The sequence below is a fragment of the Drosophila ananassae genome, chromosome 3R (genome assembly GCF_017639315.1).
Source record: "Drosophila ananassae strain 14024-0371.13 chromosome 3R, ASM1763931v2, whole genome shotgun sequence".
Classification (NCBI taxonomy): Eukaryota; Metazoa; Arthropoda; class Insecta; order Diptera; family Drosophilidae; genus Drosophila; species Drosophila ananassae.
In genome coordinates this window covers 23,317,655-23,340,279 of record NC_057930.1, presented here as the reverse complement: position 1 = coordinate 23,340,279, position 22,625 = coordinate 23,317,655, and the positions used below count along the sequence as shown (strand labels likewise).

General features: G+C 42.5%; 5 protein-coding genes across 5 annotated transcripts; 1 reads left to right on the top strand and 4 right to left on the bottom strand.

The window, feature by feature from the left end:
• Positions 1-213: 213 nt before the first annotated feature.
• Positions 214-5,682, bottom strand: LOC6497509 (probable multidrug resistance-associated protein lethal(2)03659). Its single transcript, XM_001961900.3, has 9 exons — positions 5,307-5,682; positions 5,162-5,247; positions 4,592-4,900; positions 4,312-4,520; positions 2,284-3,830; positions 1,708-2,225; positions 1,363-1,628; positions 367-1,296; positions 214-297 (listed from the first exon to the last, which is right to left on the bottom strand). Exons 1-9 carry the CDS (start codon positions 5,402-5,404, stop codon positions 241-243), a joined length of 4,020 nt encoding a protein of 1,339 aa, XP_001961936.3. The 5' UTR covers positions 5,405-5,682; the 3' UTR covers positions 214-240.
• A 471-nt stretch (positions 5,683-6,153) lies between these two features.
• LOC26514839 (probable multidrug resistance-associated protein lethal(2)03659) lies at positions 6,154-11,431 on the bottom strand. Its single transcript, XM_044716590.1, is given in 9 exon segments — positions 6,154-7,348; positions 7,405-7,670; positions 7,735-8,308; positions 8,310-9,857; positions 9,912-10,120; positions 10,198-10,506; positions 10,778-10,863; positions 10,939-11,041; positions 11,274-11,431. Coding segments are annotated over 8 exon segments (4,245 nt in total). The 5' UTR covers positions 11,034-11,041; positions 11,274-11,431; the 3' UTR covers positions 6,154-6,190.
• A 409-nt stretch (positions 11,432-11,840) lies between these two features.
• On the bottom strand, positions 11,841-19,789 carry LOC6497508 (probable multidrug resistance-associated protein lethal(2)03659). The gene is made up of 10 exons (XM_001961901.4): positions 19,634-19,789; positions 17,076-17,173; positions 16,927-17,012; positions 16,216-16,527; positions 15,939-16,147; positions 14,250-15,877; positions 13,667-14,187; positions 13,324-13,589; positions 12,338-13,267; positions 11,841-12,279 (listed from the first exon to the last, which is right to left on the bottom strand). The coding sequence occupies exons 2-10, from the start codon at positions 17,150-17,152 to the stop codon at positions 12,235-12,237; spliced, it is 4,074 nt and encodes a 1,357-aa protein (XP_001961937.2). The 5' UTR covers positions 17,153-17,173; positions 19,634-19,789; the 3' UTR covers positions 11,841-12,234.
• An 846-nt stretch (positions 19,790-20,635) lies between these two features.
• Positions 20,636-21,726, bottom strand: LOC6497507 (40S ribosomal protein S13). Its single transcript, XM_001961902.4, has 3 exons — positions 21,490-21,726; positions 21,139-21,266; positions 20,636-21,079 (listed from the first exon to the last, which is right to left on the bottom strand). The coding sequence occupies exons 1-3, from the start codon at positions 21,510-21,512 to the stop codon at positions 20,775-20,777; spliced, it is 456 nt and encodes a 151-aa protein (XP_001961938.1). The 5' UTR covers positions 21,513-21,726; the 3' UTR covers positions 20,636-20,774.
• A 22-nt stretch (positions 21,727-21,748) lies between these two features.
• On the top strand, positions 21,749-22,610 carry LOC6498033 (COP9 signalosome complex subunit 8). Its single transcript, XM_001961903.4, has 4 exons — positions 21,749-21,923; positions 21,982-22,046; positions 22,102-22,277; positions 22,333-22,610. Exons 1-4 carry the CDS (start codon positions 21,867-21,869, stop codon positions 22,581-22,583), a joined length of 549 nt encoding a protein of 182 aa, XP_001961939.1. The 5' UTR covers positions 21,749-21,866; the 3' UTR covers positions 22,584-22,610.
• The last annotated feature ends 15 nt before the right edge of the window (positions 22,611-22,625 follow it).

The following is a 22,625-nucleotide window of genomic DNA, read 5'->3' as shown; positions in this document are numbered from 1 at the left end:
CAAAATTACACATAAATAAAACAACTAACATTTGTCAGGCATTAAGGGAGTTTATTTCATTTAATTTTAGAAAATGTGGTTAACTTTGGCTCTTTTTTATGCCAAGAGAAGTCACAATAAAGTTATTGTTTTCATTATCATTATCTTGACTCACACGTGTAGCCAATTTAGGGAAAACATAAGCCATCTACCCACATTAATAAAGATAACCCCTTCTTTTTACAGATTTTATTAACAATTTTAGGAATTTAACTTAAGTGGCGATGCTTCCGGATGATTTTTTCCGCTTTCAAAGGACTGAAAAATAGTTAAAAGAACTCGAGGTTAGTAAACATTTTTTTGATAATGTGGATGAAAACATCGTACCCTTTGTGCGATCTGGAGCAGAGCGTCGTAGGTAGCCTGCCCCGTCTGCTTCACCATTTCGTGGAACACCTTGGAGTCTGCCTCCGTCAGCAGCTCATAGGGAGTACCGAACTCTACCACTCGTCCGGCGTCCATGACCAATACCTTGTCCGAGTCCATGATCGTGTGCAGGCGATGGGCTATCGTAAGAACAGTGCACTCCTTGAATTTGTTCCTGATTGTGGCCTGGATGAGGCCGTCCGTGTGGGGATCCACATTGGCCGTGGCCTCGTCCATCACCAGGATGCGGTTCTCCCGCAGAATGGCCCTGGCCAGGCAGACCAACTGCCTCTGACCCACGCTGAAATTGGTCCCGCCCTCCGTGATCTTGCTCTGCAGACCGCTAGGCAGATCAGCCACCACTTCCTTCAGCTTCACCTCCTCCAGAGAACGCCACAGCTTCTCATCGCTGTACTCCTCGAAGGGATCCAGGTTGTAACGCATGCTACCGGAGAAGAGCACCGGCTCCTGGGGAATAATGGAGATCTTGCTCCTCAGATCATGGAGGCCCATCGCGTTCGTGTCTCTCTTGTCGATGATGATGGATCCATCATTGTAGGACAGGCGGAAGAGGGCGTTGATCAGTGAAGACTTGCCCGCCCCGGTGCGTCCAACTATGCCCACTTTCTCACGAGGTTCAATCTCAAAGCTGAGAGACTTCAGGATATTGTCCGCCTTAGGATCGGGCACGTAGCGCAGACTGAGCTCGTCGAAGACAATTTTTCCCTTCTCCGGCCATGAGTTCGGAGGCTTCTTGTCCGCAGGTGCCTCAAGCTCACCTTCTGGCTCAATTTCCTGATACTCAACCACTCGCTCCACTGCAGTCATGGTGTTTTCCAAGTCCGCAGTCTGACGCATTCCCCATTGGACTATTCCTGTAATTGCCATAGCCTGTAAAATATAAATACATTTGGTATTAAGTTTATAAATTGGGATTCGCCTTAAAATATCACCCACTTGTGTTAGGGCCAGGCCAACATCACTTCCACTGGCCGGAGGAAAAATAAAGAAACTGAGCGCAATGACTGCTATGTAGGTAACACAAAGAACTTCGAGCCAGTATCCAAAAGCCGCGGATGTGCTCATAAACATATAGAAGGCTGAGCTGTGCATGTCCTGGTAGCTATCGAAATCCTTTTCTAATATGCGCTGGGCTCCAAAGGCTCGAATTGTGGAAAGCCCTGTCAATGTGGAATTCACATGCGAGTAGACAGGAGACCGTGCTGTAATGAGAGATAAGGACAACGTTTAGCACACATTTCCAATAAAGTATAAAAAGTACATATATCAAAAAATATTTACTGATTGCCTCAATGCGTTTTAAATCCGTCGATGTCTTCAAGTAAAAGGCTCGCAGATGATAGAAAATAATTCCGATTACCACCGTTGGTAGCAGGAAGACTGGGTTGACAATGGCAATGATAAAGGCTATTCCTCCTAGATCCAGAAATACCTGCATGACATTCACCATATTGGAAGGCAGCTCCTCGTCCACTTGCCCCAAGTCCTTGGCAAATCGGTTTAAGATTCGTCCGGACGGATTCGTGTGGAAGAAGTACATAGCGGCCCGAGTGACTCCCCGCAGCATGGACTCGTGCAGCCGAATGGAAGCCCTCATGGCCGCATTGTAGAACACAAAGAACCGGGATATTATCAATATAATGGTCAGAGCTGTGATCAATGTGAAAATATAAGTGACCACCGTTTCTGGGACCACCGAGCAGCCCAAATCATTCAGCCACACAGAAATTTGCGACTCCAGAACTCCGGCCACAACTGTGTAGTTTCCAGCTTCAACTAACGTGCCCCTCTTGGCGACCCTGAAATTTGTTAACTACTGATAGATTTATCCTTTTGAATCCTTGGAAAATATCTCACCAATATTTAAGGAAGTAGTCTCCTGTGGAAGCCACAACCTGCGAGAGTAAACAATAGCCCATTATCAGGGAGAAGGCGAAGAATCCTCCGCTGGCCCTGAAGTATTTGGCGTAAAGTTCCAGTCCGACTCTTCCCGCTTCTTGGCGCTCCTGGGTAATCATCTGCTCCGCTTCGGGTTCCTTTGGGCGAGATTCCGCGGCAAGGTTAGGAGATGATTCTGCCTTTTCGCTCTTTAGCTCCCCACTTGGTGGAGCATCAGCCTCCCGCACTTCTTCCCCTTCCGGATCGGCCAGCAAGGAAGCGAAATTTAGGCCCATTCCACGGAGAGACTGATACGTTCCCACAGCATTCACCTGCCCCTTCTCCATGACCAGGATCTGGTCGACATTTTGAAGGAACTGTAATTGATGTGTGACCAGGATAACAATGCGGTCGCGCAAGTAGCCGCGGATACACTTCTCAAAGAGGTGGCGAGCCACATGAGTGTCCACCGCACTCAGGGGATCGTCTAAGAGGTAGATGGAGGCCTCCCGATACACGGCCCTTGCCAAACTGATCCTCGCCTTCTGCCCTCCGGATAGGGAAGCTCCTCGATCTCCGACGTATGTTTTGTCCTTATGTGGAAGAAGATCAAAGTCCCGCTCCAGGGCGCAATGCTTCACCACTGTCCAGTACCTTTGGTGGTCCATGGGCTGACCAAACAGGATGTTCTGGCGCACGGTGCCGGAGAAGAGCCACGGTTCCTGGGCGGCATACGATATGGATCCACTTTTCAAGATCTCTCCTGCCTCGACGGGCAGTTCCCCGAGAATGGCCTGGATCAGACTCGACTTACCCGAGCCAGTGAGACCCACAACTGCCACTAAGCTTCCGGGCTTAGCCTTCAAGTTTATTCCATCCAATGTGTAATCAGGTGCCTTTCGGTCCCATTTGGCTTTCAACTCAGATATGGAGAGTTGAGGATCTAACGGACTATTCTGAAAAGATTTTTCGGAGTGTGGTATATATCTCTCCGCTCCGGCGAGCTTTTCTGGTTCTACCACTGCGTCCAATTCAGTTGTCTCTTCTAGTAACAAAAAGTTCTGGACCCGCCTTATGGAAACCATGTAATCTGCTGTCTGAGTTATGGCAGCAGCAAACAAATTACTCAGCGTAATTTTAAGGATATTGTAGTAAGCTGTGATCAAGAAGGCCACTTGTGGAGTGAGAGTACTTCCAAGTATCACAAAACCCATTAAACTGATGAAAGTGGAGGTACGCGAAACAAAGAATATTAAGGATCTGGTGATACCTATAAGGTATGCTTTATGGCGAAGGGCATTGATTTCCAACTGCCTGGCGTATGACACTATCCGCTCAAAGGGCAACTCCCAGGCATACATTTTGATCACCTGAATTCCCGAGATTATTTCGCCCATTAAACGAACCCTGTCGTCGGTTTTCTCTGCACTCTTCAGACGCAAAGCTGCGGTCCTTTTTCCAAGATAAAGATTTAAGGGTATGAAAAACATCATAAAGGCAACTCCAAATACGGCAGCAATTCCAATCTAAAATAATTAAAAACAAGAAATTACATAGCTTAGTAATCCACTAAGTACAAAGTTTAAAACTACCGGTAAAATGGTCGGATATAGTGGGCGCCAAACATATCTTAGCTTTGACAAAGTGTGACCAAGTACCATAAAAATCATAGCGTAGAACCAAAAAATACTCTCTCAGTGGCGCCAGATTTAAAATAAATGGCAATTACTTATCCATTTACTTTTCGTAATACTTATAAGTAAAAGGATATAATCGGCCGATCCTTACGAAATATGGCGCTAGGGGCGCAAGTAAAGAAGGGCGTTTTCAAAGCTTAAAGCAAAGGACAACACGGAATGACCAGCTTATATCACTAAAGGAGGTACTGTTGGTCACAGATCATGTCGAAGGATCGGAGCTCTCGACTGCATAGCATTCATTACATTTAAGAAAAGTTATCAGAACCTATAAAAGTTTATACAAATAAAGAGTTACAGTATTACTTACCTCAGTGTACATCAGATAAGTGATAAGAAGGGTTTGTAGAGGACCCACCAATAAATAATGCCCATAATAGGAGTCATCCGTCAAACGGCTAAGGTCGTTCGATATAAGATTGACCACATGGCCTGCCGTGGTGTCTCCCAGGGCAGTCTTGCTCAGCCGAAGAGCCTTCTTATATACCAAGCTGCCAAGGCCCACACGGATCTTAAAGCCTGAAATTCCATTTGGAAATGACATGATTTATAACTTTGATTTTATTATATTTAGACCTCCAGAAACATACCTAGATGTCTTAGGGCAAACAAGCAGGTATATATATTGATGGCAAGGAGGAAGAGAGTCAGTATCAGTCCGCCGGCATAGATGTATCCGTCCTCCACGGTATGAGGTCCTTGGTTGTAGTAGGATATAAGCTTCTTAAGGAAATAAGGCTGCATCGCTCGAAAGAATATTTCCACAATAAATATGGCTAATCCCAGGACTGCGAAGTAACCTCCGAATTGCCGTATAAGGACTCTCAAAAGACTCGGATTCCCATTGGATGTTTTTAGTTCCTGGCTCCATAAGGAACCTAGTTCATTGCCCAACTTGTCTACAAGAGGAGCAAACATTAATAAAAATATTATCGTATATGAAATTTTTCTAAGAAGCTTATATTTTTAGTAGATTTTATTATTTAATAGAACCATTATGCGGAATCCCTTTTCAAACCATATCTTATCATTACTACATGCGCGAGTTTCCAGACATCTTTAATAATCTTTTAAAACGTTAGATTTACTTTTTTACTTTATAAAGGAATACGCGTATCCAGGATGTATTTCTGACTTGGAATATATTAAATTAATCATACCAGACTTGTGCTCCTTTAAAGCCTTATACAAATCCGTAACATTCAACGTAATCTTGCTTCCTTTAATAAAAGTAGGAATTGTATACCTGAAATTTTTTGTATAAATTTTTATTTTACTAATTTAAAACTATTTATAAAGACTTACAAAAAACTGCTGGCCGAAATGAAGTTGGAATATTCTCGGGGATTTTCCGGAAGATCATCCGAGACCACTGCTTTCATTACACTTCTTTTTTCCCCCATTTTTAATCAACAATACGTATATATATCTCAACATATATTCGATCTGAGGCCTAAGAACACATAACATACGTAACACGCGTAAACAAAAACTGTTCTGTTGTGGCACTAAATTAAATATTAATCACAGAGCTTCAACTATAAAAATAAGTAGACTTTATGAATGAGGTTTTAAAGTTACAGTTGAAAAGAATGAATGTATGTCAGCCAAAACTAATTAAAAGCAAACCGAATGACGAAATCCGACCGCTTTTCTAGGAGTACAAAAGGCAACTGCTGCTCTCCAATTTTGATTATCACTGCTTGGCCCATCCAAAAAAAAATGCCACTATTAAAGGGTTTCGACTGTGAAATACCTATTACTTCTATTGTGTAGACAAGAAATAACAAGAAGAAGGACCAGAATAAAGGCAATTTAATGCGCGAACCAAAAACTGTCCTGATGTAGCAATAAATAAAATATTATATATTTAAATAGAATTTAAAAATATTAATAATTAAAAAACATGTCGAATTCCCTCTATATTGAGGGTCCCCCTTGAGTCCGAACCAGTATTTGATTAAACCAGTTTTTTATCAGCATGGTCGACTCTCTTCTAGTTTTTTTATGACATGCACGAAACATTGAGTTTTTGGGAAGAACTTGCCACCCACCAAAAAATTTTTCGTTTACATATGGTAGGTAATATTTTAATTCTTTTAATGACTGATAAACCGAATCCCCGACATCTTATAACAATTGCGAAAGAAGCTATGCTGATAATAAATAGTTTTTTTCTTTATTACAGATTACAGATAACAGATAACAGACACGGATTTTGAAAATCCCGCGTTTTTTAAACTATATTTCATATGAGAAGAATTTGTAATCTTTATAGAAGTCTTGAGACACTTTATAGGACCTTCGATAGTCTTAGGAAGAAGGGCGGCGACTTTCATTATTTCCTTCTTCAAATGTCTGAAAATAAAATTCAAAAGATGAGTAAAACTGGACGTTCCTTTGTCCTTTTTTCTCACCTTCTTAGCAATCTTCAGCAGACCGTCGTAAGTAGCCTGCCCCGTCTGCTTCACCATTTCATGGAACACCTTCGAGTCGGCCTCCGTCAGCAGCTCGTAGGGAGTGCCGAACTCCACCACTCGTCCAGCGTCCATGACTAGCACCTTGTCAGAGTCCATGATCGTGTGCAGGCGATGGGCTATCGTGAGAACAGTGCACTCCTTGAACTTGTTCCTGATTGTGGCCTGGATGAGGCCGTCCGTCTGGGGGTCCACATTAGCCGTGGCTTCGTCCATCACCAGGATGCGGTTCTCCCGCAGAATGGCCCTGGCCAGGCAGACCAACTGCCTCTGACCCACGCTGAAATTGGTGCCGCCCTCCGTGATCTTGCTCTGCAGTCCGCTGGGCAGATCAGCCACCACTTCCTTCAGCTTCACCTCCTCCAGAGAACGCCACAGCTTCTCATCGCTGTACTCCTCGAAGGGATCCAGGTTGTAGCGCATGCTACCGGAGAAGAGCACCGGCTCCTGGGGAATAATGGAGATCTTGCTCCTCAGATCATGGAGGCCCATCGCGTTCGTGTCTCTCTTGTCGATGATGATGGATCCGTCGTTGTAGGACAGGCGGAAGAGGGCGTTGATCAGTGAGGACTTGCCCGCCCCGGTGCGTCCCACGATTCCCACCTTTTCACGAGGTTTGATCTCAAAGCTGAGGGACTTCAGGACGTTTTCCGCTTTAGGATCGGGCACGTAGCGCAGACTGAGCTCATCAAAGACAATATTTCCCTTCTCCGGCCATGACTTTTGTGGCTTCTTGTCCGCAGGTGCCTCTAGCTTACCCTCCGGCTCAATGTCCTCGTACTCGACCACTCGCTCCACTGCAGTCATGGTGTTTTCCAACTCCGCCGACTGACGCATTCCCCACTGCACCATTCCTATCAAGCCCATTGCCTGCAAAAATAAATATAATTACATTTTTGGGATACGGGTCTATTCGGTTTACTCACTTGTGTTATAGCCAGGCCCACATCACCACCATTGGGCGGAGGAAATATGAAGAAGCTTAGCGTAATAATGGCAATGTAGATCACACAGAAGCAGTCCAGCCAATATCCGAAGGCGCGGGATGTACTCATAAACATATAGAAGGCGGAGCTGTGCATGTCCTGGTAATTGTCGTATTGAGCCTCCAGAAGACGTTGAGCTCCGAAGGCTCGAATCGTGGAAAGTCCTGTCAACGTGGCATTCACATGCGAGTAGACAGGAGAAAGTGCTGTGACGAGAGAAATATAGTAGTATACCTACTAATTATCTTGGAAATAATTGTAATTCCTTACTGATTGCCTCAACGCGCTTTAGATCCTGCCCTGTCTTCAAATAAAAGGCTCGCAACTTAAACAATAGGATTCCGATTACAACCGTGGGAAAGAGGAACACTGGGTTAACAACGGCAATGATAAAGGCTATTCCACCTAGATCCAGAAAGACCTGCATGACATTCAACATATTGGAAGGTAGCTCCTCGTCCACTTGCCCCAAGTCCTTGGCAAAACGGTTTAAGATTCGTCCGGACGGATTCGTGTGGAAAAAGTACATAGCGGCCCGAGTGACTCCCCGCAGCATGGACTCGTGCAGCCGAATGGAAGCCCTCATGGCCGCGTTGTAGAACACAAAGAACCGTGATACTATCACAACAATGGTCAGGATGGTGATCAGGGTGAACATATAAGCGACCACCGTTTCAGGGTCCACCGACCAGCCCAAATCATGAAGCCACACAGAAATATGCGACTCCAGAACTCCGTACACGACTGTGTCGTTTCCAGCTTGAACTATGGTGCCCCTCTTGGTGACCCTGAAATTTGTAAAACAATGATACATTTATCCTTTTGAATCCTTGGAAAATAACTCACCAGTAATTAAGGAAGTAGTCTCCCGTCGAAGCCACAACTTGCGAGAGCAAGCAATAGCCCATTATCAGAGAGAAGGCAAAGAATCCTCCGCCGGCCCTAAAGTATTTGGCGTAAAGTTCCAGTCCGACTCTTCCCGCTTCTTGGCGCTCCTGGGTAATCATCTGCTCCGCTTCGGGTTCCTTTGGGCGAGATTCCGCGGCAAGGTTAGGAGATGATTCTGCCTTTTCGCTCTTTAGCTCCCCACTTGGTGGAGCATCAGCCTCCCGCACTTCTTCCCCTTCCGGATCGGCCAGCAAGGAAGCGAAATTTAGGCCCATTCCACGGAGAGACTGATACGTTCCCACAGCATTCACCTGCCCCTTCTCCATGACCAGGATCTGGTCGACATTTTGAAGGAACTGTAATTGATGTGTGACCAGGATAACAATGCGGTCGCGCAAGTAGCCGCGGATACACTTCTCAAAGAGGTGGCGAGCCACATGAGTGTCCACCGCACTCAGGGGATCGTCCAAGAGGTAGATGGAGGCCTCCCGATACACGGCCCTTGCCAAACTGATCCTCGCCTTCTGCCCTCCGGATAGGGAAGCTCCTCGATCTCCGACGTATGTTTTGTCCTTATGTGGAAGAAGATCAAAGTCCCGCTCCAGGGCGCAATGCTTCACCACTGTCCAGTACCTTTGGTGGTCCATGGGCTGACCAAACAGGATGTTCTGGCGCACGGTGCCGGAGAAGAGCCACGGTTCCTGGGCGGCATACGATATGGATCCACTTTTCAAGATCTCTCCTGCCTCGACGGGCAGTTCCCCGAGAATGGCCTGGATCAGACTCGACTTACCCGAGCCAGTGAGACCCACAACTGCCACTAAGCTTCCGGGCTTAGCCTTCAAGTTTATTCCATCCAATGTGTAATCAGGTGCCTTTCGGTCCCATTTGGCTTTCAACTCAGATATGGAGAGTTGAGGATCCAACGGAATATCCTGTACAGATTTTTCGCAGAGTGGTATACATTTGTCCGTTTCTGCGATCTGTTCTGATTCTACCACTGTGTCCAATTTACTTGTCTCTTCTAGTAACAAAAAGTTCTGGACCCGCTTCATGGAAACCAAATAATCCGCTGTCTGAGTAATGGCGGTGGAAAAGAAATTACTCAGTGTTACTTTAAGGATATTGAAGTAAGCGGTGATGAGGAAGGCCGTTTGCGGAGTAAGGATATTTCCAAGTATCACAAAGCTCATTAAACTGATCAAAATGGAGGTACGGGATACAAAGAACACAAAGGATCTGTTGATACCTCCAATGTGCCCCTTATGCCGAAGGGCCTTGATTTCCAACCTCCTGGCGTAGGACACTATCCGCTCAAAAGGCAACTCCCAGGCGTACATTTTGATCACCTGAATGCCCGAGACTATCTCGCCCATCAGACGAACCCGGTCGTCGGTTTTCTCCGCACTCTTCAGCCGTAGAGCGGCGGTCCTTTTCCCAAGATAAAGATTTAAGGGAATGAAAAGCATCATAAAGGCAACTCCAAATACGGCAGTCACTCCAATCTGCATAAATAAAAAATTGTTTATGAAAATAAAAGAAACTCAGTCTATTATTACCTCGCAGTACATATAATATGTAATGAGAAGGGTTTGCAAAGGAGCCACCAACAAGTAATGTCCGTAAAAGAAATCGCTGGTCAGACGGCCAAGGTCGTTCGATATGAGATTGACCACATGGCCTGCCGTGGTGTCTCCCAGGGCAATCTTGCTGAGCCGTAAAGCCTTCTGATACACCAGGCTGCCAAGGCCCACACGGACCTTGAAGGCTGCAATTGAAAGTTGAAAGGTTAAAGTTTAAGTTATATCAAGGTCAGCAGTGCCTTAAGATCGGCACTCAACATACTCATATGTGCGACGGCAAATGCGTAAGGATAAAAATTGATGGTATACATGGCGAAAGTCAGGATAAGTCCGCCTGCATAGATGTATCCGGTCGCAACGGAATCAGATTCACTGTTGTAGTAGGATATGAGCTTCATCAGGAAGTAGGGTTGCATGGCTCGAAACATGATTTCCACAATAAATAATACTAGTCCCAGGACAGCGAAGTACCCTCCGAATTGCCGCTGAAGGACTCTCAAAAGCTTTGGTTTCCCATTTGAAGCTTTTAGTTCCTGGCTCCATAAGGCACCTAATTCATTGCCCAACTTCTCTACAAGAACAAAACATTAATTATAATCTTATCAGATATGAAACTTTAGGACACTTTAGATTAAAGTTTTTATAATTTACTTTTATATCGTATTCCCTTAATAAAAAAACATATCTTATCATGCAACAGACAATCTGTAAATCCGTCACGCTGCTCTAACCTTCATATAACATATTTTATTTAGGAAGGTTCCTATTATGAGTCTAGAATTCAGACTCTGGGTTTAAAAAGAAATATATGAATAAAACTAAGTAATTATAATTCATCGTACCAGACTTATGCTCCTTCAAAACCTTGTACAAATCCGTAACATTCAATGTATTTTTACTTCCTTTGATAAATGTAGGAATTGTATACCTGTAATTATTTGTTAAAATTTCATTTAATAATTTAATTATTGATTAATTACTTTAATTAATTATAAAGACTTACCAAAAGGTGGCGGCTGATATACAGTTTGAAAGTTCCCGGGGATTGTTCGGGAGATCATCCGAGGTTACTGCTTTAAGTTCGCATTTTTCCCCCATTTTCAGTCCTTCATTCAAGTTAAATAAAATATATAATATTTTATTAATTAGGAGGCCTAAGAATTATTAAATTTAGTTCACACCGATAGGAAAAAGCAGGCGGAAAAAAGAATATGTGCAGATTAAAGTCGAAAGCTTTAAAACTGAGAGACTGTTCGCTAGGAAACAGACAGACTGACATGCTTATATATAACTCGATATAGAGAATAAGGACATGGTCCTGATCAGGAATATATATACTTTATAGGGTCGGAGATGTCTCCTTCACTGCGTTGCACACTTTCAACCAAATAATACACTCTTCAAGGATATAACAATTCGAATCTTGAAATCCGTCCGCTTGTCTTGGAGACCAAAATACGACTGGTGCTCTTCACTTTTGATAATCAGTGCTTTACCAACATAAAATAAAGTCAGTTATTAAGAGTTACGACCTTACACTACCCAGTACTACTGTTCAAGCATTGAACACGATAAAAATTCCAAAGATAGAATGTCAAGAGATAGGACCCATGAGGATAACTGATTAACAGCATGGTTTAAAAACGATCTCCTGCAGTCTAAACAAATTCTTATGTACAGAATTATATTTCAAGAATATTTCTCAAACCCTCTATACTCTACCCTTGAGACCAACCCAGTATTTGATTATACGAGGGTTTTATCAGCATGGTCACCTCACTTCTAGTTTAGATTTTGAAAAGAACTTACCTCCCACCAAATAGACATTACTTGGTTATTATTTTTTTCTTGAAAGAGTAATAAAACAATTCCCTACATCTTAAAATAATAAAGATACTTGAGCTGTGCTTTTAATAAATAGTTTTTGCCTTTATTACAGATTACAGATTACAGATTACAGATAACAGACACGGATTTTGAAAATCGCGCGTTCTTAAAGTACATTCCATGAGAGAAGTATCGCTAATCGCTATAGATGTCTTGCGACAGTTCATATTGTATTTATTTTTAAAGGCACTTCTTTGCACTTACAAAACATAAAATAAATACAAGTAAGCAGTAACTAAAGCTACCGATTACTATACTTTAATATGTAAAGAATTAAACAAACACACGCACAAACAAAACATTCGCACAGTAACACATTCAAAAACACAAATATTAGTTAATCTATCTAATCCCGACAGAGAAAGGGTGACCCGGGCAATTCCTATAGCATTTGGTAGGTCCGTCTATAGTCTTAGGAAGAACGCCGCCGACTTTCGATCTTTCCATCTTCAAATGCCTGAAAATAAAATTCAAAAGATAAGTAAGACTGGACTCTCACATATCTCAAATCCTACCTTCTTTGCAATCTTCAGCAACCCGTCGTAGGTAGCCTGCCCCGTCTGCTTCACCATGCCATGGAACACCTTCGAGTCGGCCTCCGTCAGCAGCTCGTAGGGAGTGCCGAACTCCACCACTCGTCCAGCGTCCATGACTAGCACCTTGTCAGAGTCCATGATCGTGTGCAGGCGATGGGCTATCGTGAGAACAGTGCACTCCTTGAACTTGTTCCTGATTGTGGCCTGGATGAGGCCGTCCGTCTGGGGGTCCACATTAGCCGTGGCTTCGTCCATCACCAGGATGCGGTTCTCCCGCAGAATGGCCCTGGCCAGGCAGACCAACTGCCTCTGACCCACGCTGAAATTGGTGCCGCCCTCCGTGATCTTGCTCTGCAGTCCGCTGGGCAGATCAGCCACCACTTCCTTCAGCTTCACCTCCTCCAGAGAACGCCACAGCTTCTCATCGCTGTACTCCTCGAAGGGATCCAGGTTGTAGCGCATGCTACCGGAGAAGAGCACCGGCTCCTGGGGAATAATGGAGATCTTGCTCCTCAGATCATGGAGGCCCATCGCGTTCGTGTCTCTCTTGTCGATGATGATGGATCCATCATTGTAGGACAGGCGGAAGAGAGCGTTGATCAGCGAGGATTTGCCCGCCCCGGTTCGTCCCACGATTCCCACCTTTTCACGAGGCTTGATCTCAAAGCTGAGGGACTTCAGGACGTTCTCCGCCTTAGGATCGGGCACATAGCGCAGACTGAGCTCATCAAAGACAATTTTTCCCTTCTCCGGCCATGACTTTGGTGGCTTCTTGTCCGCAGGTGCCTCTAGCTCGCCCTCCGGCTCAATGTCCTCGTACTCGACCACTCGCTCCACTGCAGTCATGGTGTTTTCCAACTCCGCCGACTGACGCATTCCCCACTGCACCATTCCTGTCATACCCATAGCCTGGAACAAAAATGTAATTAGTTTTAATGGGGAATGGGTCTTGAAGGTTTACCCACTTGTGTTATGGCCAGACCCACATCCCCACCATTGGCCGGAGGAAATATGAAGAAGCTCAGCGTGATAATGGCAATGTAGATCACACAGAAGCAGTCCAGCCAATATCCGAAGGCGCGGGATGTGCTCATAAACATATAGAAGGCGGAGCTGTGCATGTCCTGGTAATTGTCGAACTCAGCCTCCAGAACACGCTGAGCTCCGAAGGCTCGAATCGTGGAAAGTCCGGTCAGAGACGCAGCCAAATGTGAGTACACAGGAGAACGAGCTGGAAGCAGGAAATATTTATTATTTATATAAATTTATCTTTATCTTTTTTGGAAAATGAAATATGTATATACTTACTGATGGCCTCCATTCGCTTTACATCTCGCGACGTTTTCAGATAAAAGGTTCGCAGCTGATAGAATATGATGCCCAGCACCACTGTTGGAATCAAAAACAGGGGATTAACAATGGCAATGACGATGACAATGCCACCGAGGGCGAGGAATATCTGAATGACGTCCATCATGACGGCAGGCAGTATTTCGTCCACTTGGCCCATGTCCTTGGAGAAGCGATTCAAAATGCGTCCGGACGGATTCGTGTTGAAGAAATACATGGCAGCGCGTGAAATTCCACGGAACATAGAATTATGCAGCCGGATGGAGGCCTTCATGGCCAGGTTGAAGAACAGGAAGGAGCGGGCCACGGTAATCACAATGGTGAGGATAGTGATCACAGTAAAAATGTACGTATCAAGCATTTCAGCGTCCACGTTCCAGCCCAGATCATGAAACCATACCGACATCCGTGACTCCAGAGCTATCGAGCTCATTGTATCGTTGCCAGCTTGAGCAGCAACCGTGCCCTTCTTAGTGACCCTTAAAGATGAATAAGGAGCATTAAAATAAATAGTTTTAAAGAATCTTAATTTGTACTTTACCAGTATGAGAGGAAGTAATCCCCCAGAGAAGCCAGTCCCTGCGAAAGGACACAAAAGCCCATCATCACGAAAAAGGCGAAGAAACCACCGCCGGCCTTGAAATACTTGCTATAAAGTCCTAAGCCGATACGTCCCGTTTCCTGTCGCTCCTGGTTGATCATTTGCTCCGCCTCGGCCTCTTCCAAGCACGAGTCGGCGATGGAAAGAAGCGACTGTTCGCTGTTCCGGCGCTGATCACTGTGACTGTGAGTGTAGCTTCCAGATCGGGATCGGGATTTCTCCTCCTCCCGCTCATCGCGTTCAGGATCGGCCAACATGCTAGCGAAGTCCAGGCCCGATTCCCGCAATGACTCGTAGGTGCCTACGGCGCTCACCTGGCCCTTGTCCATGATGACGATCTGGTCGGCATGTTGCAGGAACTGCAACTGATGGGTGGCCAGGATAACGATACGTTCGCGCAAATATCCGCGCATACACTGCTCGAAGAGATGACGAGCTACATGGGTGTCTACAGCGCTGAGTGGATCGTCCAGCAAATAAATGGAAGTCTCACGATAAACTGCTCGTGCCAAACTTATTCTAGCTTTTTGGCCTCCAGACAGGGAGGCTCCTCTCTCGCCCACAATAGTTTTATCCTTAAACGGCAGTAGTTCAAAATCACGTTCGAGGGCGCACTTCTTCACAACCTTGGCGTAGCGACGGCGGTCCATAGGCTGTCCAAAGAGTATGTTCTGACGCACAGTCCCGGAGAAGAGCCAGGGTTCCTGGGAAGCATATGACATTGTTCCGTTTACTTTAATATCTCCCGACTCGGCGCGAAGCTCGCCAAGAATGGCTTGAATAAGACTAGATTTTCCAGATCCAGTCCGTCCAACGATACCAAGCAATGTGCCAGGCTGCACCCGAAGATTCACTCCATTGAGGGTGTAGTCGGGAGAGCTAACATCCCATTTAGCTTTAAGAGCGGTAATAGATATTCCTGCCTCCGATAGAACGGCGTTTTCATTGATTTTTAAGAGCCCTGGAGCCAATAACATATCCTCTGCCTCATCTCGATCCTCATCTGCCTCGGCATGTACTGTAGCTTGATTGCTGCCCGGCGGGTCTTCCGGCAGATCCTCACTTTTATCGGACACATCTGTTTCTTCGGACAGCATATACTTCTCCACTCGCTTGATGGACACAAGGGTCTCCGCCATTTGGGAAATGCCTTGGGGAAAGAACACAGTCATGGTGGTGCGCAGGATGTTGTAGTAGGCGGTTATTAAGAAGGCCACTTCCGGAGTAAGGAACGTGCCGAGCAGTACATAGCCCACCAAACTTAGGAAAATGGAGACTCGGGTCAGGAAGATGATGAAAGACAGCAAGATTCCTCGAATATACGACACATGCCGGATGGCGTTGATCTCCTTTTTACGGGCATAGGCCACCATTTGCTCGAAGGGCAACTCCCACGCGTACATTTTGATCACCTGGATGCCCGAGATGATCTCGTTCATCATCCGTACTCGTTCATCGGTCCGCAGTGCTGTTTTCAGACGAAGCCCCGAGGTCTTCTTACCCAGATACGCCTGCAGAGGAATGAAGAGCAGCATGAAGGCCACACCAAATACGGCGGCGATTCCAATCTAAATGGTATTAAGGTTAGTCTCTAGGATTGTGCAGTTCAAAGATTATCACAAAGCTCACCTGCCGGTACATCAGGTACGTGATAAAGAGAGTCTCCAGCGGACCAACCCACAGGTAGTGGACGAATATGGTGGCCAAGTCCAGACGGCCCACGTCATTGGACATGAGGTTAACCACATGTCCTGCCGTGGTATCACCCAAAGCCGTTTTACTTAATCGAAGAGCTTTCCTGTAGATCATGCTGCACATTCCCACTCGCATCTTGAGACCTAAAATAAATTGAATATTAGTTAAAGTGAGGATTACTTCAACTATCTAAGATCAGAAGAAGACTTACCCACGTGCATGGTACCCAGCATATAAGGATGCATTATTATAACATTGAGAGCACTGCACAAAATGACCCCACCGGCATAGTAGTAGGCTGACTCAATGGAATCCGTTCCCCGAGAGTAGTATGAGATGAGTTCCAGCAGGAAGAGCGGCTGCAGAGTTCGAAAGCCCAGCTCCAGGAGGACTAGAACAAGTCCGAGAAGACCAAAATACCAGCCAAAGACCCGCAGAAGAGCCCGAAGTAAATTGGGGCCTTTTCCCTTAGTCTTTTTCAGTTCCAGATCCCAGGAGTCACACAACTTATTACCCAGAGTCTCTGCAATAAAAAGATAGCACACGAATTAATTATCGCAAATTAATCACAGAAGGTGGCCAATCAATATACGGATTACGAAAACAACGTTCACCCAGAGACGAGGCAGTTATCAATTTGGTGGAATAAACATAAAAATCATCAGTCCAATTGAAAAAAAAAGAAAGAAAAAAGCAAATCAATTAAAGCGGTCAACGAACATACTATGTACTCCTTCGATCAGTCAAATTAATGTACTCGTGATAGGTATGAATATGAGTTTCGAAAGTGTCTGTCATTAAAGAGATTACCATTCATATCACAAAAAAAAGACTGGGAAACTGATAAGGATATTATTCAATTAAAAATTTGTTTAATTTAAATATATTTAGCTAATCATCGTGAGAAAACTTAAAAGCCTACCAGATTTGTGTTCCTTCAAAGCCCTATAAAGGTCCTTCGTATCCAGGGTTCTTTTCCGCCCCTTGAAAAAAGTGGGCATAGTATACCTATAAAGGTTAAACATATTAAATTCTGCTTATTTTTTTTATTAAAATTTGAAATAAGCTTACCAGAAGCATGCTGCCGAAATGAAATTAGATCTCTCTCGAGGGTTTTCCGGCAAATCTGCCGTCTTCACTGACTGCATTTTGAGCTCCCCTTAAAGAAACTGGAAGAATAAGCTATAAAAATGTAATATAACTGAGTGGTATTGAAAACAAAAGGCGGTGCAAACACGGCATATCTTAATCAAACAAACATTGCTGTTTTATTTATCTACGAATCGAATTGTCGTTGGCTTGGCGACTCGACTGGAGAAGGCGATGGAACGGCATGGGTCGAGGCTAATGGGGTTTAGAGTGTCACTCCTCATCATAAATTTTGTAATTCGTCATTTTGAGGTATGAAGTTTTTCTGCTACTGTTCGAGAACCTTAAAGTTTCCAAGCACGCGGTTGCCATTTCACAATATACAGTAAATACATTTTTAAAGCTATGTATTTCCGTTACTTTTTGTTTGAGGCAATATTTTTTAAGATAATCATTTAAAATACACATTTTAAGAAAATCTCATGGAAAATTTATAGAATTTAATGGATTATCAAAGAGTTATACATAAGATGTTTTTAAGTAGCATACATACACTAGTCGGCATATATATTTTGACATAGCGATGCTTCATTTTCTTTTTCAATTATTTCTTTATTTAAAGGAAAACAATTATTGATTTAATTTCAAATAGATATTAGTAATGTTTTATTACCAAAATAACAGTTTTAGGTTTTTTATAAATGTATTTTGTATTTATTTTTTAATTTAAACTAAAATAAACTAAATTCGATAGGTGGCATAAGTATTTTGACATAGCTTTGTTTCACAATTAAATATAACAGAGTGCAACAGTGATTCTGAACCTTTATAGTGAAATAGTAGGAATTGTTTAACTGTTCGAGTATTACACAAAACCGTGTATAAAAAATTGTTTAACACCCTAAAAATCTTGATTTATTTTAACAAAACCAGTTTTCGGGACTTTTTTGCGCTTAAAAATTCCTAAACTCGTTTTTTTAAACCGATTTCAAAATTGCCGATGTTTTTCAATAGTTAAAGGTTGTAACTTTTGAAAAAAAAATATATCTTCGATTTTTTTAGGCAAAAAGGACAAAATTTTTACACCTGAAACTGACATTTTCGCCTTTTGATCGTGTTTTTCGGATTTTGACGCCAGTTTTTCGGTACAACTTACAAAATTTCTGTCATGAATGCCACATATCAATGTTGTCTCATTAATACTGAATAAAAAGAGACAAATTTCATTAAAAAACTATGAAAATTGTTGAAGTTATAACGGTTATTCCAAAAAAAGTCAATTCAACATTGCGAGCGCACCGGAGAAACAGTAGGAATATGCTCTTATTCTTATAGTGCTCGCAATGTTGAATTGACTTTTTTTGGAATAACCGTTATAACTTCAACAATTTTCATAGTTTTTTAATGAAATTTGTCTCTTTTTATTCAGTATTAATGAGACAACATTGATATGTGGCATTCATGACAGAAATTTTGTAAGTTGTACCGAAAAACTGGCGTCAAAATCCGAAAAACACGATCAAAAGGCGAAAATGTCAGTTTCAGGTGTAAAAATTTTGTCCTTTTTGCCTAAAAAAATCGAAGATATATTTTTTTTTCAAAAGTTACAACCTTTAACTATTGAAAAACATCGGCAATTTTGAAATCGGTTTAAAAAAACGAGTTTAGGAATTTTTAAGCGCAAAAAAGTCCCGAAAACTGGTTTTGTTAAAATAAATCAAGATTTTTAGGGTGTTAAACAATTTTTTATACACGGTTTTGTGTAATACTCGAACAGTTAAACAATTCCTACTATTTCACTATAAAGGTTCAGAATCACTGTTGCACTCTGTTATATTTAATTGTGAAACAAAGCTATGTCAAAATACTTATGCCACCTATCGAATTTAGTTTATTTTAGTTTAAATTAAAAAATAAATACAAAATACATTTATAAAAAACCTAAAACTGTTATTTTGGTAATAAAACATTACTAATATCTATTTGAAATTAAATCAATAATTGTTTTCCTTTAAATAAAGAAATAATTGAAAAAGAAAATGAAGCATCGCTATGTCAAAATATATATGCCGACTAGTGTATATTTAACCCACTTATTTATATATATTTTTTTTTAATATTTCACTTATTGTTCCCTTAGGGTCTTTTTATGTATTTTTCCGTACCTTCTTCGTAAAAAACAGGTTATTCGCACCCACTAAGAATAACCAATTCAGGAGACCTTTACTGTTCCCAAAACATAAATATACTTAGTATATATGTATGTATATATTTGGCGAGTGGGAGTGCCTAGTACCACGTTGTTTATGGGGAAAAATAAAGAAAACGTCATGACCAAGCCAAATATATGCAAATCCCTTACATTTATCAACGAACAAACAATTATTGTGCACAGATAGGCGGCCATATCGATGGTTTTTCGTTTGTCTGTAAATTATCTAATCACATGGATTTTTTCGAACACACAAATTACCAAAGCTTAGCAATCCAGTGAGCACAATTAAAATAATTACCATCAGTTGTGAATCACTTGTACATACTTTTTTCAATATGGTTTACATTCAACAATAGCGAATTGTTCCCCGAAACGTGAGAAATCAGATATAGAAGGTCCGGCCACGGCTGGCGGCAACGAAAAAATTACAAATAAATAATAAAATAAACTTTGGTCCGAACGCCGGGAAGGGAAGCAAGCTTCTGACGGCACTATCGGTTCTTAATACGAACATCACCCCAGGGCGCAAGCGAGTGTACAGGCGAGCTTGCCTATCTAGAACCACCACTTTTCCACGGCAGCAATAAAATTATCTATATATGTATGTGGCTATGATTTATATGATTAATAAATTATATCAAAATGGTAGATACATTTTATATATCAAGATATTTAGATACAATAGATAACATAACAGATAAAAATGTATTTTTATCTAAAGGAATAAAAAAATACATCATTTATAACTTCTTCAAAAAATACCGTTGTAAACTCTTCTCAATCGTAGTTATATTTTAAGTTTTCCATTAAATCCTTAATAAATCCCGCATCAAAAAGCTTGACTGTAAATGGAAATTCGCATGTGAGAGTGATACAGAAAATACATCGATTCGTATATATTTAACATGCTTCTTTATAAAAAATGAATCAACAAGTGCATTGCAATAAAGTTTATTGAGCAAACGTTCGTAAAATTTTCCCTACGATAAAAAAAAAGCATTTAGAAAGGATAATGCGATTAATATGAAATGTTTAAGCTTCTTGAAAGCTTAAATGCAGTATTACCAAAAACCATTTTAAGTATTAGACTTCTAAATGTTTGTCCTGGATTGAGAGACCCTGTTGAAAGCCAAACCGGTTTTTAATAAACAAAATCTATTTGATATGCCTAAAAAATCCAAGTTATAAACAAAACCAATTCCACTCAACGCTCCAAATAATCTTGTTTAATCCGATGGACATAAATATCTAATTTTAATGAATCTGCAATGAAAACATTTTCACAAACAAGCTGCATATCCTCCAATAAAATGTACACAGCAGCTGATAGATTCTATAAAATAGTTCCGATTTCCAGTTTTATTTCTGTTGGGTTTATTTGTAGTACATTTTTAAGAATGTAAGCCCACAAGATTGAAAACAAACTACCAACTAACGAACGCGGAAAGCAGACGGATCGAGGACGCTTAGGCCACCAAGGCGGAGGCGGTGCTCGACTCGTATTTCCAGTTGGGTGGCAGGACGCTCTTTGTCTTGTAGTAGCGGGCCAGACGGTGAATTCTGGACTCGACCAGAATCAGACGGAACTTGCCATCCTTGTCCTTGCGGTTACGCTCCAGATGCTTGCGGATGGCGACAGCCTTCTTGATCATGTGGTAAAGATCCTCAGGAATGTCGGGCTTCAGACCAACCGACTTCATGATGCGCAGGATCTTGTTTCCGTTAACGAAACGCACCTGGGCAACGCCGTGCGAGTCACGGAGGATGATGCCTACAAACAATACGGGAAAAGATTAACATAACCTCAAACAACAACACTAGCGCACATACCGATTTTGGAGGGGGTCAGACCCTTCTTGCCCAGCTTCTTAATCTGATCCTTGACATCTTCGGCGTTCAGCTTCAGCCAGGAAGGCACGGTGCGTCTGTAGGGCAGAGCCGATTGGGAAATACCCTTGCTGTGAAGAAATAAATCATGTCGTTAGTTTGCGTGTTGGCGGCGAATGGCAAAACCGAGCCGTTTGCACCATGTGCTTGCCTTCGCGGGGACTTTTCAAAGGCCAGTAGAGCCCAGGGGCTGCATTAAACATATTTAAGGGTTCATCCCGCGCGGCAGACACATTTTGCAAATGTTTTTGTGCAGTCGGATGCTTCGGAAACATTGAAAAAACGCATTTTTACCCAGGAGCGTGCATACGACCCATCTTGATAGTCTAGTTTTTGACACCGAAAAGAAGGTGGAGACTTTTAGCACGTTGACAGCTCTGCTATTGTGGAGACCTGTCAAAAAACTATCGATAACAGCGATTGGTATTATCTTTTCAAGAAATGTTTTTTCTAACACAAAATTGCGTTTTACGAAATATATATTCATTTATTTCTCTCCCCAGAATATTTTGGAACATTAAATTTCATAAAAATTCCTTATATTCTAGCAAAAGTATCGATTGATCGCCTTTGTTGATTGAAAAACTCTACAAAGGCACAGGGTTGTTTTTACTAGGTGTCGTTGGACAAAGGGTCACACCAATTTTAGCAAAATTAAGAACTTTATAAAAATGCATTCAAATAAATACGAAGACCTGCTTGAGCGACTAGAAGGCGAGGAATTTGAGGTATGAACTTAAAAGGGCTTCCTCTTTCTATGGCAATCAAATTCTTGTGTTTCCGCAGCAATTCGAGCTGGGAGCCGATGTCTACCAGCAACTACTCGCCATATATCTTTATCAAAACAAACTGTAAGTTTATTGCTTATTGTTGATTATGTTCGTGTCATACTTAATTAAATTTCAGGGCCAATGCCAAATTACTGTGGATGCGTATACCCGACAAGCTGAAGGATGACAAAGAACTTAACCAACTGAATCTCCTCAATCTGGCACTGCAGCACAACAATTACGCAGACTTCTTCAGAAACATAAAGTATGACTGGTCTGAAAGGGTCAGAGCTCCCATAGAGGATCTACTAGGTAGGTTCTATTCTTAAAGGTACCTTCAATAGACATTAAATCTGGAAAATTCTAGTAAAACAACGCGAGGAGCTGTTCAACCTAATGGGAAGCGCCTATGTTTCCATCTACCAGCAGAACCTATTGGAGCTATCGCAAATGTCTGAGGATGAGTTGAAAAAAACCTGCACAGCTCTGAATTGGAGCGAGGAACTGGACGGCGACCGTGTTATCCTGAAACCCAAGTATAGGGAAGCGGCATCTAGTCGCAGCAACGACGACCAGTTGCTCAAGCTAACCGAGTTTGTAACCTTCCTAGAAAATTAAAGCATCAATAAAATATACTCATCTCAAGCCGGCCGCCCATGG

What these genes read in the sequence shown, in the direction of transcription:
- LOC6497509 (XM_001961900.3), bottom strand. Translation starts at nt 5,404, where the DNA reads ATGGGGGAAAAAAGAAGTGTAATGAAAGCAGTGGTCTCGGATGATCTT. An exon ending in ATTTCGGCCAGCAGTTTTTT is followed by an intron (nt 5,248 to 5,306) that starts GTAAGTCTTTAT and finishes AAAAAATTTCAG; the next exon opens with GTATACAATTCCTACTTTTA. An exon ending in TTTAAAGGAGCACAAGTCTG is followed by an intron (nt 4,901 to 5,161) that starts GTATGATTAATT and finishes CTCCTCTTGTAG; the next exon opens with ACAAGTTGGGCAATGAACTA.
- LOC6497507 (XM_001961902.4), bottom strand. Translation starts at nt 21,512, where the DNA reads ATGGGTCGTATGCACGCTCCTGG. An exon ending in GGTCGTATGCACGCTCCTGG is followed by an intron (nt 21,267 to 21,489) that starts GTAAAAATGCGT and finishes ATTTCTTCACAG; the next exon opens with CAAGGGTATTTCCCAATCGG. An exon ending in TCTGACCCCCTCCAAAATCG is followed by an intron (nt 21,080 to 21,138) that starts GTATGTGCGCTA and finishes TATTGTTTGTAG; the next exon opens with GCATCATCCTCCGTGACTCG.
- LOC6498033 (XM_001961903.4), top strand. Translation starts at nt 21,867, where the DNA reads ATGCATTCAAATAAATACGAAGACCTGCTTGAGCGACTAGAAGGCGAG. An exon ending in TAGAAGGCGAGGAATTTGAG is followed by an intron (nt 21,924 to 21,981) that starts GTATGAACTTAA and finishes GTGTTTCCGCAG; the next exon opens with CAATTCGAGCTGGGAGCCGA. An exon ending in TATCTTTATCAAAACAAACT is followed by an intron (nt 22,047 to 22,101) that starts GTAAGTTTATTG and finishes ATTAAATTTCAG; the next exon opens with GGCCAATGCCAAATTACTGT.
- LOC6497508 (XM_001961901.4), bottom strand. Translation starts at nt 17,152, where the DNA reads ATGCAGTCAGTGAAGACGGCAGATTTGCCGGAAAACCCTCGAGAGAGA. An exon ending in ATTTCGGCAGCATGCTTCTG is followed by an intron (nt 17,013 to 17,075) that starts GTAAGCTTATTT and finishes TAACCTTTATAG; the next exon opens with GTATACTATGCCCACTTTTT. An exon ending in GCTGGGTACCATGCACGTGG is followed by an intron (nt 16,148 to 16,215) that starts GTAAGTCTTCTT and finishes AATTTATTTTAG; the next exon opens with GTCTCAAGATGCGAGTGGGA.